This window comes from Ricinus communis, chromosome 6, assembly GCF_019578655.1.
Source record: "Ricinus communis isolate WT05 ecotype wild-type chromosome 6, ASM1957865v1, whole genome shotgun sequence".
NCBI lineage: Eukaryota > Viridiplantae > Streptophyta > Magnoliopsida > Malpighiales > Euphorbiaceae > Ricinus > Ricinus communis.
In genome coordinates this window covers 21,082,628-21,099,376 of record NC_063261.1, presented here as the reverse complement: position 1 = coordinate 21,099,376, position 16,749 = coordinate 21,082,628, and the positions used below count along the sequence as shown (strand labels likewise).

The following is a 16,749-nucleotide window of genomic DNA, read 5'->3' as shown; positions in this document are numbered from 1 at the left end:
AAACTGTCCTATAACTAAGAAAAATGGAGCACTGGGATTAGAAAAAAGACTTACAAAAGATCCTTTTTTCTTTTTTCTTTTCCTTATTTATCATATTCTGTCATGGAATGAAATTCCTCAATTTTTCGTTTGACCAAACAAGAAAGCAATTGTAGGATTACATGAGTTAATTTGGTAATTAGAAGGTATATTACAGTAATTTTTACCGTGGAAAAATCACTACTTTACACAAAATCGTACAAGGAAAACTATATCCTGTGACGCCTAAAATTTATTGCTTTTGACACAAAAAATTACCACGATTGGGCTTCATTTCACTCGAGATATACAACTCCAAAACTAGCGATTCATCTTTACAACAAGTAATGGAAGAAATGCAAAAACAATTAAGCCCGCGTGTTAACAAGGGTCAAAAATTACTGTAGGTTCGTGAATATTCCATGCTAATTAGAAGAACATAACTTGTACAGAGTAAGCACTATCGGTTTAAACGGAATCAGAGCACATCAAGCCCTCACAATACAACTTAGTCTACCCTTCAATGATTCATCACTTGAAGAGTAAGTAGAAGCATTACCAACCAAGATCATTACTAAAGACATTCGCTATCATAATTCATCATCTACGCAAAAGCAGCTAAGGGATTTGAACTAACCATGCCAAGTGAAAATAATGTGATTTCAAAAAGCATTCTCATCAGTCAAAAACTTGCTCAATCTTTAGACATATATATCTCTTAAAAGGTCCAACTGAAAAGAGTAAAAACATCAAAACAATGCTTAGAAAATTTCAGTGCCTAAACAGATCATCAAACACGTTAAATTCAATGCTTAGGTTCGAGCAGCAACACCAGCCCCGGCAGGACGAGTTCCTTGACCAGGCTGACCAGGCTGTCCAGGTTTTGGCAGGTCATCCTACAATTAAAAACCACAAAGCAAATCAATAAACTTGTGACAAATTAAGATATACACAGCACAAGCCAAATCAAGGGATGTACACTATTCACAGAACATCAAACCCAATAAAAGGAGCAGAAAGCCAAGATAGTATATATATTCTGAAGATCAAAAATAGCAACACATTCATTTTATCTTTGTTAGGATATTAAATCCAACATAAAGGCAGCGAGCCTAATCAGTATATAGATATAATCTAAAGTTCAGCTTCAAGATAAAGTAACAGGACTACACTTAATAACACATTGAATAAAATAAATCATGGCAACCATATTTATATTTCTTTTGCATATTAGATATTGCACTAGACATTAGACAACCACGCCATTCAGCTACATTACCAAAGACATGTAAATTGTAGGGAAAGAAGGAAACAGGGGTCAAACAAAAACAAGCTTTCAACTTTCAGATCATTAAACCTTAATAGGGAATGAGAATATAATTTTGAAAAATTAAGTGGCAGTAAATGTATACCCTATTCACGCATTACTTAGGTTGAAAAGAGCCTAATTTTCAGGATAAATCACTTATAAATTATGAGATACTAACAGAGAATGGAGAACATGGCCAGGAAATTAAAACACGACAAAAAACCAGAACCCAAAATTATCATCAAACTGTAATTTCATAGGAAACTGGTAATCGGACTAAAACAAAAACATAAGAAGATAAAAGAAAAGAAATGAAGTTTACCCTGCGCCTGAGGAACCTCTGTGGGGGCTCACGGTTCCTACGTTCAGAGCGAGAACGAACCCTGACAACTCTAGAGTGAATAGCACATGAAACACAGTACTGCATCTTCACATAGAGCTTTGGAAGAACATATCCTAAAAATTTAAAACGCAATATCATTCAAATTAAACCATAAAAATTCACCCCACAAACAAAAAAACTGAGGAACTACAAAAAAGGACAGAAATCAATTAGATGTATACCGTCATAAACACATGAATCCTGAACATCTCTGACAGCAGCTTGTTCAACAATGTTTCTCACAAGAAATCTCTTAATAGCTTTGTCCTATCATTAGAATTCATCAAATAATATACAAAACCACAAATTAGGGTCTGCAAACAAAATTATGCTAATTATAATAATGAAATATGTGAATCGAGATTTGATACCTTAGGGCAGCATTTTCCGCAGTTCGAGCATCGGATGAACTTCACGTGTCCACGTCCGTGCTTGTTCCGGCCGCCATTTCTGCGCTTAAACGTCTGCAAATTAAAAACGGTAAAAGAGATTAGAACATTGTTGTTAGGGTTTATATTTTTGTGAGACTGAATTTGAATGTATAAGACGAGATTAAAGAGATCTATTGAGAGGTCTCACCATTGTCAATAGTGTTAGCTCGACGACTGCTGCTGGCACTGGTGCTGCTAGGGTTTTGTGGACAATTATAATGTTTTAGGAGATATTTATAGTGAAGGGTCAGGATAGTGTTATTTTACAATTAGAGTCTTTGGTTTCTTCGTATTTGTAGTTATGCCCATTATTTTGTTTCAGTTTTTAATTGCACCCACTTTTGGACATAAGTTTTTTTTTTTTTTTTGTTCGTTTTATATAAATTTATTTTTTTAATTCATAAGAGATTTAATAAGCTGGACTTATACTTGCCATAAAAATTATCTAATTAATTATAACTTTTATTTTTCTTAATAACTTTCTCAGAGAAATAGATTAAATTAGAAAAGATTTTTTCAAATAATACTTCTAGATAAATAAATTAAATTAAATTAGCAAAGACGTACATAAATTTAATTTGAATATTAATTTTAAAATGATAATACTAACAATATGTTTTTCTTAGTTAATTATAACAATTCCCTATTTTTAAATCATCTGCTTTTTGTGGTGCTTGAGATTGTGCAAATTATTTTGTGCAGAGGGGTAAACTTGGACGGAAAAGTAAGGGATGAAAAATATAAACTTTTGAGAAGAAATTTTCTGTCTTCACCTTTATCATAGGCCAAAGAGGACCAATATATATACAACATAGACGTGCTAACCAATCTCTTAAATATAGAAATCAAATATCCTAAATATACTCTTTACATAATTGACAGATATTTACAGATTCTAAGATATTCTAATACCCCCTCAAGTTGGTGCGTGAAGATTGCAAACTCCCAACTTGCGTAGAAGATACCCGAATTGCTGTCTCCCTAATGCCTTAGTAAAACTGTCAGGGAGTTGCTCAGAACTACATACATAAGCAGTCTGAACATGTCCATGTTGAATCTCATCACGAATAAAATGACAATCAATTTCGATGTGCTTTGTTCGCTCATGAAATACAGGATTTGCACCAATGTGTAAAGCTGCTTGACTATTACAGTACAACAGCATAGGATGAGAGTGTACAACACCGAGAGACAACAAAAGACCCTTTAACCATTTCAGTTCACACACAGTGGTAGCCATGGAACGGATTCTGCTTCAGCAGAGGATCTCGAAACTGTATGTTGCTTTTTAGTCTTCCAGGAAATGGAAAAAGTGCCTAACATAATAAAATATCCAATAAGAGATCATCGAGTTAAAGGAAAACTCCCCTAATCAGAATCATAATAAGCATACAACCGAAGATCACTATCAGCTCGTAAAAACATTCCTTATCCAAGACTGCCCTTCAAATAATGAACCACGCGCAAAGCTGCTTCCCAATGAGCTTCCCTTGGTTGATGCAAAAATTATGCCAAAATATGAACACTGTAGGATAACTCAGGTCGAGTAAGAGTCAAGTAAATCAACCTTCCCACTAATCTTTAATACTTCTCTGAATCTATAGGACAACTCAGGTCGAGTAAGAGTCAAGTAAATAAATCTTCCCACTAATCTCTAATACTTCTTCGAATCTATCAACAATGCATTTTCTGCTAAGGTTAAATGATGATTCTGTTCAATAGGAAAACCAGATGGTTTAGCACCCAATAATCCAGCTTCATTGATAATATCCAAAGCATATTTGCATTGGCAAAGAAAAATTCCTTCTTGATTCCGAGCCACCTCTATGGCCAAAAAATATTTTAATGTTCCCAAATCTTTCATGTGGAAGTAGTGGCATAAATATTCTTTAAACTTCTGAATGACAACTCCATCATTCCCCGCAATAACAAGATCATCGATGTACACCAGTATACTCAAATGTATTTTGTCTCGATTTAAAGTAAACAATGAATAATCAGATTGAGATTGAAGAAATCCATATCGCTTCAATGCAGTTGTCAATTTGGAAAACCAACATCGAGGGGCCTGTCGTAACCCATAAAGTGATTTACGTAATTGATAAACTTTGCCACGCTATTGAGTGGTGAACCCAGGTGGCATCTTCATGTACACCTCTTCTTCTAAATCTCCATGCAAGAATGCATTATGAACATCCATTTGATGGAATTCCCATCCCTTTGTTGCTGCCATTGAAAGAAAAGTACGTACAACAACCATTTTTACAACAGGAGCGAAGGTCTCATTGTAGTCAATTCCTTCAATTTAATTATTGCCAAGAATCACCAATCGAGCCTTATAACGTTCAACCAAACCATCAGAATTATATTTGATCTTGTAAACCCATTTACTTCCTAGAGCTCGCTTTCTCTATGGCAAATCTTCCACTGTCCATGTCCTATTAGCCTCAAGTGCCTCAATTTCTTTCATAATGGCTTATTTCTATCGAATGTCTTTTATGGCCTGAACATAAGAAGCATGATCCTTTTCGGCTGTCATAGCTGCTAAAAAAGAACGATGTTATGGAGAAAATTTGTCACAATTTACATAATGTGCTATAGGATAGGAGGTACCTGTGGACAGAATTGGATTGGAGGAACATGCAGAGGGACTTATTTGTTGTGCAGTATATGTCACAAAATCTCGCAGCCGAGTAGAAGCTTCTTTTATTCTATGACCACATTCAAGTTGTTATGGAATATATTCACCCAAGATTTCAGCGACACCCATCCTGTCGTCATTATCACTTTGAGTCATAGTTGAATTCTCAGGTACCTCATGTAACACCCGGAATTTTTTTTTAATATATATTTAATAGTGAGTTTTTATTTAAGTTATTTTTAGCTTTATTTTTATTCAAGTAACTATTTGAGAAATGATTATATTTTGGTTATTCAAATTTTTCCAAATGCATATTTATATAAATAAAATTATATATTGGAAAATTATAATAGAAATTGTAAGGGATGTTTTTATAAAAGAATTTTGAGAAAATTGGTATTATAATTGATTAGTAGTATTAAATTTTGAGTTGGAAATTGATTATTTAATTTAATTGTGTGTAGGATTTAATTGGAGGATTATTTTGGAATAAGGATTAAAAGTATAATGTTATTTTTATGGGGTTTTAATGGAAATTTGTGAGTTTGGTATTTTCGTAAATAAATATGTCGGTCAGGGGTATTTTTGTAATTGTGTATTTTCAATAATTCGATTTTGGCCCAAATTAAATAGTTAAGGGCTTAATTGAAAGGCTAAAACGAAGTTTGGGGGTCAAATTGGAATTCGCAGGGATGAAATTGTAAGTAATTAAGAAAGTTGAGGGACTAAATTGTAATAAAGAAAAGTTCAGGGGTCAAATGTCGATATTGAAGGGAAAGAAATCGGGGAGAGAGAAAGTAGATCGGGAGAGAGAGAGAGAGGCGATGGTAGAAGAAGAAGGGGAGGAAGGCGGCGTCGTCGTCGGTGGCGACCGTCGGGGGCGTGGAGCAGGTCGAAGGAAGCGGCGTCTTGTTGTGGCCATGGAAGAGCGGCGGCTTCAGCGTGTTCCGGCGTTGTTGGCCGAGTTGGGTGGCGATCGGCTCTCTGGGCGAGAGCTTTCTTTTAGCGGCCGGCGCTGTGGTGGCCGGAGACGGAAGATCCGGTGGAGAGAGAAAGTAGGGGGCAGCCGCGTTTTGGGCTTTTCCGGCGAGCTCCGTGGAGGATGGATGATCGGAGGACATATCCCGACTCTCCTCATCTCAAGCTTCGCGATGGCACCCGATTTCGTGGCGATCGGGCTTCGTTTGCAAATCGACGGCCGTGATCGTTCGCAAATCTCTCCGGATGGTCGGGTGTCGGATCAGAAAATCGGGCGGGGATCGTCATCGGTAGCGTCGTTGTGAGTCCGATGGTGTGTTCGGATCGTCGATCGGACTCCGGTAGAAGCGATCGAGCGTCTCGGTAATTATCTTTGGCCCGTTAATTTTAGAAATTCTTGGTTTAATTGTGTCTAATGGTTTATATTGAGTATTTGATGATTTTTGTGAGTCAAAAATAATTGTCTGTCAGTTTGCCTGCCTCGTATTTTGTGCTGTGTGGCGGGGTCGGGAAATAGTGAAGTTTGGGGACTCGACTCCCGTTGTTTAAATTGTTGGATATTTGGAGTGTTTTTCTGGCAGGTCCTGGACCCGTTTTTACGGGGGGTAATGTTCGTGTTGTAGGGGAGGTTCTGCCGGATTTTCGGTAGAATTCTCCGAGTCGAGATTCTTAGACAGTCGATCTAGGAGTCTAGACCTAGGATTAATGATCGATTGTCTCGGTATTGATAAATTGTTTTCCGTGATTAGATGATCATGCATTGGCTCGCTCCTACCGAGGCACCGGAGAGCGGTAGGAGGTCGCCCAATCCCTGTGAGTTAAAGTCATTTAATCATTGCACTATTGCTAAGTCTGATTTAATATGCTATTTTGAAAGTTCATGCATAATATGATTATTAGTATCGCAAGATAAATGATTTCACTTGATTATTAATATTTGAAATAATATAAATATTATTATTAGTATGTTATAATAAGATAAGCGTTATTATTTTTCCCCTCACAAATTGCACGTTGTTTTACCTTAAATCTTTAATCTTTATTTCGATATGTGTTGGTTGAGTTCATCAGATAATGATATTTATTATATGTGATGATTGCGAATTAGCAAATGTGTCTTGTAGAACATGCCACCTGATGGGTTACATCGGGACTAGCGTCTTATAGGTAATGATCATGGATATAAGGTTATTATGGATTTATGCCTTTGATCGAGCTTGCTCTGCAATTTGAGTTCGATTGATTCTTAGGAGTTAAGGTCCTTGATCGAGCAATGCTCTCTGGGCGCCGGCTTATTTGGAATTCAAGTGTTCAGGCTGGAGGTAAGGACCCTGATCGAGCTTGCTCTCTGGGCGCCAGACCTGTTGGATTAAGAGAGCCGAAAGGCTATTAGAATTTGGGGTTAGGGTTCTACTGAGCCACTCGTCCCGTAAAAGTAAAAATATATTTTTATTTATTCATTTATTTATTTATTATGGTATGATTATAATATAGATTGTATTTACGTGCATGGTTGATATTTTGATTCGAATGATTAATATTTTATGTGAAGGAAATAGTAGGGTATGATTATAGTATGGTTTGATATACTGATTTGAATAATCTATGTTTTCTGAGAAGAAGCAATAGTCCCTAGATTATTTGATTTTAACTCACTCTCCATTTATTTTTTCGGATTTGTTAGTTCTCCGCGACTCTTATTCGGTAACTGACTCCTTCATCATCGGGTGATGTATTTGATTTGGTATGTAAATTGGTAAATCTTAGATTCTCCGCAGTAGTAATAGTAAATGTATCAGTTGTAAATTTTCTGAGTTTCAGGTCTCGCCTAGTTTATCTGGCAGACCGAAGTATTTATGTAGAGTGTAGCATTTAAGATAATTTATGGTTTTAATAATATTAATTTGAGATGAGATTTGTTTAAATCGTTGAGTGTCGGGGCTTACTACGGGTTTCGGTGGCCTTAAGCCTACCCATTCCTAGTCTGGGTCACGAATAGCGGGTGGGGTCGTGACAAAGTTGGTATCAGAGCTTAGGTTTAGATTTCCTTCGACCTAAGTTAAGATTTTTCTTGGTACTGCGGAGTTAGGATCATGTCTGTCTTGTTGTTTTCATTGACTCAGGTGTCTCGACCTTCAACGTTAGTGAGTCAGTCTTTCCTTTCTTGTAAGCTTGTCCTTGGTCTTTGTCTTTGAGAATGTGCCTTGTAGCGATGGGAAGATCCGAAGCGCGATAGACTCGTGCTGTTTCTTCAAGTGATTAGTGCAATCCACCTTTAGGAGCTTTGATTGTGGTTTCGATGGTGGGCACCGCGGTCAGTTTAGTGTAGGCCAGTAGTTGCGGTCGTGTCATGGGCCTCGTCATCGCATCGGGCATCGCCTTATTGAGTAAGCGCCCTAAGGTAGTGCACGGGAAGTCGAGCGGATGTCGGTATTATGGTTGAGTTTTGTGGTTGTAAGAAGCTTAAGAAAGGTGGCGGGAGTGTTTTCGGATGCTCGAAAATCCGGAGAAACTTAAGCGAACATTGTTTATTTTTCTAAGTAGAACAAGTGTTTTAAAATACAATATTAAGCGATCCCGTAAGAATGCATATGGCATTTCAACGTTAGGCATACATAAATTCATTTTAGGGCATGCATCATACATTGTGCATTGCAACCCTTGGTGATAGGGGCATCATCACCCTGGTGCGCGATATTGTAGAATTTTATATAAAGAGAAATGGCTGGAGATTTTATGATTTTACAAAAGTGTTTTTCCAAGATAATAAAGCTTTTATTAGTGATGATTATAAAGTAAATAAATAAGTAAATTTTTTCAAAGTAAATAGTGTTAGCTTGAGAATTCTCTGGATGACGAGTTGAGTTGTGGAGAGAGTGAGTATGTGGAGCTGTAGGCCCCATGTTAGATAATATAGGACGCTTTTGGATTTTAGTCAAAGAGGAATCTTGTGTCAGGATGGCATGGTTTATATCGGTTGATGCGATCAGATGGATGTTATATCGAGGATGATGTGATGTAGATGTTAAGGATTTTTACATGCGTGCGAGGGCACGTCATCGGAAGGAAATTTGGTGAGTGAATTTTTGGCGGGATCGAATTGGCCCTTCTTGTGTGGGAAACCCTTGGTTTTGTCGGCAGTTGGTGAGGTGGCATGTAAGTTGGACTTGCCGCCAAGTATTAGTAATGTTCTCCGAGGTTAAATCCAGTTGTTTGTAAGTTTGGTACGAGGAAGTGTATTTTCGATCTTTGCTCGTGTTGGATCCCTCGGTGTCGCGGAAGCAAGTGAAGATTTGGTTTCGGGGTTTTGTCGATGAGTCTTGTGGTTTAGTTTAGTTTCTGCCGAGGAAAAGTTTCCAAGAAGCCGAGTTGGAGATGAGAGGTTCCTAATTAGTTTCAGTCTTAGAGTGTAGCCCTTTTCTTTTAAAATTCGAGGTCGAATTTTTTTTAAGGGGGGGAGAATGTAACACCCGGAATTTTTTTTTAATATATATTTAATAGTGAGTTTTTATTTAAGTTAATTTTAGCTTTATTTTTATTCAAGTAAACTATTTGAGAAATGATTATATTTTGGTTATTCAAATTTTCCCAAATGCATATTTATATAAATAAAATTATATATTAGAAAATTATAATAGAAATTGTAAGGGATGTTTTTATAAAAGAATTTTGAGAAAATTGGTATTATAATTGATTAGTAGTATTAAATTTTGAGTTGGAAATTGATTATTTAATTTAATTGTGTGTAGGATTTAATTGGAGGATTATTTTGGAATAAGGATTAAAAGTATAATGTTATTTTTATGGGGTTTTAATGGAAATTTGTGAGTTTGGTATTTTCGTAAATAAATATGTCGGTCAGGGGTATTTTTGTAATTGTGTATTTTCAATAATTCGGTTTTGGCCCAAATTAAATAGTTAAGGGCTTAATTGAAAGGCTAAAAACGAAGTTTGGGGGTCAAATTGGAATTCTGCAGGATGAAATTGTAAGTAATTAAGAAAGTTGAGGGACTAAATTGTAATAAAGAAAAGTTCAGGGGTCGAATGTCGATATTGAAGGGAAAGAAATCGGGAGAGAGAAAGTAGATCGGGAGAGAGAGAGAGAGGGCGATGGTAAGAAGAAGGGGAGGAAGGCGGCGTGCGTCGTCGGTGGCGGCCGTCGGGCGTGGGCCGGTCGAGAGGGCGGCGTCTTGTTGGCCAGTGTGGAAGAGCCTGGCGCAGCGTGTTCCGTTCCGGCTGTTGGCGGAGTTGGGTGGCGATCGGCTCTCTGGGGCGAGAGCTTTCTTTTAGCGGCCGGCGGCGCTGTGGTGGCCGGGAGACGGAAGATCCGGTGGAGAGAGAAAGTAGGGGGCAGCCGCGTTTTTGGGCTTTTCCGTGAGCTCCCGTGGAGGATGGATGATCGGAGGACATATCCCGACTCTCCTCATCTCAAGCTTCGCGATGGCACCCGATTTCGTGGCGATCGGGCTTCGTTTGCAAATCGACGGCCGTGATCGTTCGCAAATCTCTCCGGATGGTCGGGTGTCGGATCAGAAAATCGGGCGGGGATCGTCATCGGTAGCGTCGTTGTGAGTCCGATGGTGTGTTCGGATCGTCGATCGGACTCCGGCGGCTGGAGGCGAGTCGACCGAGCGATCGAGCGTCTCGGTAATTATCTTTGGCCCGTTAATTTTAGAAATTCTTGGTTTAATTGTGTCTAATGGTTTATATTGAGTATTTGATGATTTTTGTGAGTCAAAATAATTGTCTGTCGGTTACGCCTCGTATTTTGTCTTTGTGTGGCGGGGTCGGGAAATAGTGAAGTTTGGGGACTCGACTCCCGTTGTTTAAATTGTTGGATATTTGGAGTGTTTTTCTGGCAGGTCCTGGACCCGTTTTTACGGGGGTAATGTTCGTGTTGTAGGGGAGGTTCTGCCGGATTTTCGGTAGAATTCTCCGAGTCGAGATTCTTAGACAGTCAGTCCTAGGAGTCTAGACCTAGGATTAATGATCGATTGTCTCAGGGTATTGATAAATTGTTTTCCGTGATTAGATGATCATGCATTGGCTCGCTCCTACCGAGGCACCGGAGGCGAGCTAGGAGGTCGCCCAATCCCCATGAGTTAAAGTCATTTAATCATTGCACTATTGCTAAGTCTGATTTAATATGCTATTTTGAAAGTTCATGCATAATATGATTATTAGTATCGCAAGATAAATGATTTCACTTGATTATTAATATTTGAAATAATATAAATATTATTATTAGTATGTTATAATAAGATAAGCGTTATTATTTTTCCCTCACAAATTGCACGTTGTTTTACCTTAAATCTTTAATCTTTATTTCGATATGTGTTGGTTGAGTTCATCAGATAATGATATTTATTATATGTGATGATTGCGAATTAGCAAATGTGTCTTGTAGAACATGCCACCTGATGGGTTACATCGGGACTAGCGTCTTGCCGGTAATGATCATGGATATAAGGTTATTATGGATTTATGCCTTACGATCGAGCTTGCTCTGCAGGGTCGAGTTCGATTGATTGCCGGAGTTAAGGTCCTTGATCGAGCAATGCTCTCTGGTAGGCTTATTTGGAATTCAAGTGTTCGCATTTGGAGGTAAGGACCACGATCGAGCTTGCTCTCCGGGGCGCCCGGACTGTTGGATTAAGAGAGCCGAAAGGCTATTAGAATTGGGGTTAGGGTTCTCTGAGCCACTCGTCCCGTAAAAGTAAAAATATATTTTTATTTATTCATTTATTTATTTATTATGGTATGATTATAATATAGATTGTATTTACGTGCATGGTTGATATTTTGATTCGAATGATTAATATTTTATGTGAAGGAAATAGTAGGGTATGATTATAGTATGGTTTGATATCGATTTGAATAATCTATGTTTTCCGAGAAGAAGCAATAGTCCCTAGATTATTTGATTTTAACTCACTCTAGACCGGTCTCCATTTATTTTGATTCGTATTTGTTAGTTCTCCCGCGACTCTTATTCAAGAACTGACTCCTTCATCATCGGGTGATGTATTTGATTTGGTATGTAAATTGGTAAATCTTAGATTCTCCGCAGTAGTAATAGTAAATGTATCAGTTGTAAATTTTCTGAGTTTCAGGTCTCGCCTAGTTTATCTGGCAGACCGAAGTATTTATGTAGAGTGTAGCATTTAAGATAATTTATGGTTTTAATAATATTAATTTGAGATGAGATTTGTTTAAATCAGTGAGTGTCAGGCTTACTACGGGTTTCGGTGGCCTTAAGCCTACCCATTCCCTAGTGCCGGTCACGAGCCAACGGGTGGGGTCGTGACACCTCACTTTCTTCTTCCTCATTCAATTCACCATTAGAATGATTGGTGATATCGAAAGAAGAACCTTGTGCAAGATCTGGTTGCACACCTTCCTTATCAGTATATGAAAATTCAGATTCAGAGAACACAACATCTCTATATACAAAATATTTTTCTGTATTAAGATCATAAACTTTCCACCCTTTTTTTTCCGAAAGGATATCCTACAAATAAACAATATTGACTTCTGCTAGCAAACTTGTTCTTTTCCCTATTCAAGTTCCGAGCATAATAAAAGCACCCAAAAATTCGAATATGATTATAACTAGAAGGTGTACCAAACAAGACCTTATAAGAAGTCTTTCCTCCTAATAACTTAGAAGGAGTCTGATTGATTAAATATCCAGCTGTCAAAACACATTCTTCCCAAAACTTGATGGGAAGATTGGCCTGAAATCTTAAAGCTCTAGCCACATTTAAAATATGATGATTTTTCCTCTCAACACCTCCATTCTTTTGAGATGTTCCTACACATAAGGTCTAATGTAAAATTCCATTTTCAGAAAAATAGTTATGCAAGCATGCAAATTCAGTCCCATTATTACTTCTAACTACCTTCACATTTTTTTGAAATTGTCTTTTAGTCATGGCAAAGAAATTACACCTGACAAGTTCCTCTTCTGTTTTTTCACTTAACAAATATATCCATACACCCCTAGAAAAATCATCAACAATGGTCAAGAAATACGAGGCCCCACAAGAGGCATTAACACAATAAGGTCCCCACAAATCACAATGAATTAATTCAAAAATTTCATTTTCTTTAGTGTCACTAGAAACAAAAACTTCTCTTGTTTATTTAGCTCTCAAACAAATGTCACATGGTTTATTCTTTATTTAACTATTACTAAATTCAACCTGAGGAAGAGATTCCATAATTTTTTCAAACGGATGCCCCATCCTCCCATGCCATAATTTAAAGGAATCTACATGACTTGTCTTGCATGCTTTGACTGATACTGCTGACTTAAAATAATAAAGTCCCTTGCATTGTTCATCCCTCCAATCACCATCCTCGAGGTATGGTCCTGTATAACACAAATTTTATTAGTAAATTGGACATTACAATTAGAGCCATCAAGCAATTGCGACACAGATATCAAATTACAATTTAAATTTGGAACATAGAGAACATTGTCTAGTTTGATATGTTTTCCTAAACAAATCGATCCCTCCTTCAATGCCATCACTTGCTCTCCATTAGGTAATCCAATTGGACATGCCACAATTTCTTTCAAATTTGTTAAACATTCTAAAGTACCTGTCATATGTTGTGAAGCACCGAAATCAATAATCCAATTCAGATTATCCTTACCATTCATCTTCTGACTAGTACCCGATTTGCACGTGTTCAGCAAATTGAGAAAGAATGACCATTGTTCTGCTGTCAAGGTCCCAGAAGCTGTATTTTCTTTTGTTGCTGCTATTGATGATGACGGCTGCCTAATTACATGGGTTGTATTCACCTTCGGTGTATTACTACGTCCACGCCCTGCACTCTGTCGCCCTCGTCCACCTCCAGCCCCTTTGGGTCGGGCACCCCACCATTCCAGATATCTAATGAGCTGGAAACAAGTTTCAGAATCATGTCCCTCTCGTTTGCAGTGTGAGCAAACAACAAATATGTCTTTCACTTCTATTTTATACTTTTGCCCTCCTGTATTAGTCTGCATTGTAAAACTCACAACTTCTCCATGTTCCTCCTTCCCTCGTGAGATGTTTCTAACGCATTCTTCTTGGCACACCAATGAGTATGCCTTATTCAAGTTTGGTAATGGTTCTGTGCTCAAAATATTGGAACGAACAACTCCATATTATGCATCTTCCAACCCCATCAAAAACTGATGAAGCCTCTCTTGTTCTCGTTTCTTGTCAAGTTCAGCTGCAATATTACAATTGCATTTTCCACAATGCCACATGGAAATTTGCTTATAATTCGCAAGCTCTTCCTAGAGTTGTTTCAATTTCCCATAATAAGTCACAATCGACAGACCTCTCTGTTTTCAGTTGGCAAGTTCTGCCTTGATTTGCTGGCTCTTTGATATCTTCCCATAAATCCTATGCAATCCCATATATGTTATGGTAGATCGCAGTGTTGGCTCGATTGTGTTGAGCATCCATGAAATCTAACATTGAATTTACAGTTCACCAATCCTCTAATTCAGAGGAATCATTATCAGGTTGTTTAATCGTTCCATCAATAAATATGAATTTCTTCTTGGCCCCATCACCCATCAATAAATCTGAATTTCTTCTTGGCCCTCAACCACGTTCGCATCGCTCCTAAATACAGATTCTAAGATATTCTAATAAAAAACTTAAGATTTAGCTATCCATGTGTGTTTAAGATTGTAATTTATTATATAACAAATTGTTTCAAACCACCTTACTAGTCTCAAAAACAGTTGGGTATATATGCTTTCATAAGGCTGGGTACAGTAACATCAACACAATTATTTCTTTTTATTCAGTCTTTCAAACTGCGCTACAAGTACAACTGTAAGCAAACAACATTGTTCTGTTCTGGATACATAAACATAGCAACATTTCGTATTTATTCAGCATCTCACACACTGAAGAGAGCAGAAGAAAACACCATCCATATTTCACAATACAAACAGCACTATCATTTCTTCAACCTCTGCTGCAAAGCCACCCGATCATAGACCTACTTCAAAATGAAGGGCATATGCTCTCATATACTTCACTTGCATACTTCCAATTCATCACATTCCATATGCTCTTTAGGTAATCTGGTCTTACATTCTTGTACTGCAGAGAGATTCAAAAACAAGTGAATTTCGATTAAGCATGGATCATGAGCAGCAGCCGACGAGTTTGTTGCTTGCTAAACAACTCTGCTCATTTCATAAAACTGAATCCTGTGAAATATCCTAGAACAAACTGAAAAATGGCTGATAATTTGCTGATTATCAGAAGTGTCATCAATGCAAGTAAAGGGTCATCAGTAATAATCCATATATCACTACATAAATACCATATCACCTTACTCATTAGAAAGGAGAACGGAGAAAAACTTAAGAAAGAAACCAAAAACAATTTTCAAATGACAAAAACTCACCTGTAAGTAGTAAGCATGCTCCCAAACATCAATACCAAGCAAAGGAACTAAAGTTGGTCCTTTAGTTACCAATGGATCCTGTCCATTTTCCAATAGTAGTATGTTAGTGCTCAATATATGTTTAAACAGAGTCTTACACAAGATTCATATTTAAGGGTCGACTTATACTACACAGCAATACTTGTAAAGCTACCTGGTTTTGAGTGGTCGCAACCACAAGCTTCTTAGAGTCTTTGTCCACGCCAAGCCACTGCCAAGATCAAAAGTGTGGAAGAACAAAAGAAGTAAGAATAGGTAAACTGATAAAAACTAGTGTACAGAGACATGCAACAGAAATTAAAAACCACTGTTTAATAATTGAACAAACTGAACAACTTACCACCCATCCAGATCCTTCGACAGCAGCACCTTCTGCATTCATCTTTTGTATCAACTTTTCCAGAGAACCAAATTCAGTGTCAATAGCTGAAGCAAGGGAACCATGTGGGGGTATACCACCTCCTTCCTGTCATGCATAAGCATCATTAGATAGAGATACTGAAAGAGGTAACTCAATGCTAACACAAGAATAAAAAAAACTTACACTGACAGGTGCAAGATTCTTCCAGAAAATGGAGTGGTTGATATGACCTGCAGGATGAATAATTTTTTCATATACTAACATGACCTAATTTCAAATAATATTCATAAACCACTTCCATAAAGACAACATCAGAAGCGAAAAGCTTGATCCAATATTAGTGAATCACTGCCACATACATCTGAATAAATTGAGATACAAAATAAAAGAACTTGAATAAGAAGCAATCCTGAAAACAAAGGGAAAGAAAATGAACCTCCTCCATTGAACTTGATAGAACTTTGCAGCTTGACAACAGAGGAAGAGTCACCATTTGCGATAGCCTGATTGAGAAGCTCAAGAGACTTATTGTAGTTAGTAACATAAGCCAGGTGATGCTTCTGGTGATGAAGAAACATTATCTCGCCACTAATAAAAGGCTCAAGAGCATCATAGGCATAAGGGAGATCAGGGAGAGTTAAGGTCTTCAATGCCTGTCAGGGTCAATATCAAAACAAAAACAAGCAAAACATGAACAGCTTTGTCTCAGGATTATTTTGTAATTAAGAGATAAGAGATAAGAGATTGAGATAAAAGATACAAGGAAAGAAAGAGGAGGAGGAGGATCTGGGTAGCTTACCATAGCTGTTCTGTTGTAAAGGGAGCTCTGGAGTTGTCTATGTTATTGTTTTATGTGTTGGAACAGAAGTCTGGCACTGATAATTATCCTCAAGAAATGTGTACTCTGGTACTATATTCGTTGTTTTGGGCGGTACAGGTGTGGTGATGGGGTACTGCATGTACTTCAAGTCTGTGTGATGATGTACTACTTTTTTGGTCTGTATATCCAAGTCAAGCTCTCCTAGAATGTAAGAGAGCTTTTGAAAAGGAAAATTTATAACAAAAATAAATTTAATTAAATTCATGAGATCTTGCTAGATCATTGCCTTCTTCTTGCACTTAGCTGCTTCACTGAATTTCTACAGCAATTATTATAATTTT

The 16,749-nt window shown here is 37.5% G+C and overlaps 3 protein-coding genes across 3 annotated transcripts; all 3 read right to left on the bottom strand.

Moving 5' to 3' along the window:
• Positions 1–651: 651 nt before the first annotated feature.
• Positions 652–2,439, bottom strand: LOC8259538 (40S ribosomal protein S26-1). Its single transcript, XM_002520808.3, has 5 exons — positions 2,289–2,439; positions 2,081–2,173; positions 1,892–1,976; positions 1,650–1,783; positions 652–914 (listed from the first exon to the last, which is right to left on the bottom strand). The coding sequence occupies exons 1-5, from the start codon at positions 2,289–2,291 to the stop codon at positions 831–833; spliced, it is 399 nt and encodes a 132-aa protein (XP_002520854.1). The 5' UTR covers positions 2,292–2,439; the 3' UTR covers positions 652–830.
• Positions 2,440–12,826: 10,387 nt separating this feature from the next.
• On the bottom strand, positions 12,827–14,420 carry LOC125370412. Its single transcript, XM_048375706.1, has 2 exons — positions 13,422–14,420; positions 12,827–13,134 (listed from the first exon to the last, which is right to left on the bottom strand). Exons 1-2 carry the CDS (start codon positions 13,777–13,779, stop codon positions 12,944–12,946), a joined length of 549 nt encoding a protein of 182 aa, XP_048231663.1. The 5' UTR covers positions 13,780–14,420; the 3' UTR covers positions 12,827–12,943.
• A 125-nt stretch (positions 14,421–14,545) lies between these two features.
• LOC8259539 (superoxide dismutase [Mn], mitochondrial) lies at positions 14,546–16,547 on the bottom strand. Its single transcript, XM_015720279.3, has 7 exons — positions 16,388–16,547; positions 16,025–16,241; positions 15,772–15,818; positions 15,568–15,693; positions 15,382–15,438; positions 15,189–15,266; positions 14,546–14,878 (listed from the first exon to the last, which is right to left on the bottom strand). The coding sequence occupies exons 1-7, from the start codon at positions 16,388–16,390 to the stop codon at positions 14,780–14,782; spliced, it is 627 nt and encodes a 208-aa protein (XP_015575765.1). The 5' UTR covers positions 16,391–16,547; the 3' UTR covers positions 14,546–14,779.
• Between the last annotated feature and the right edge of the window lie 202 nt (positions 16,548–16,749).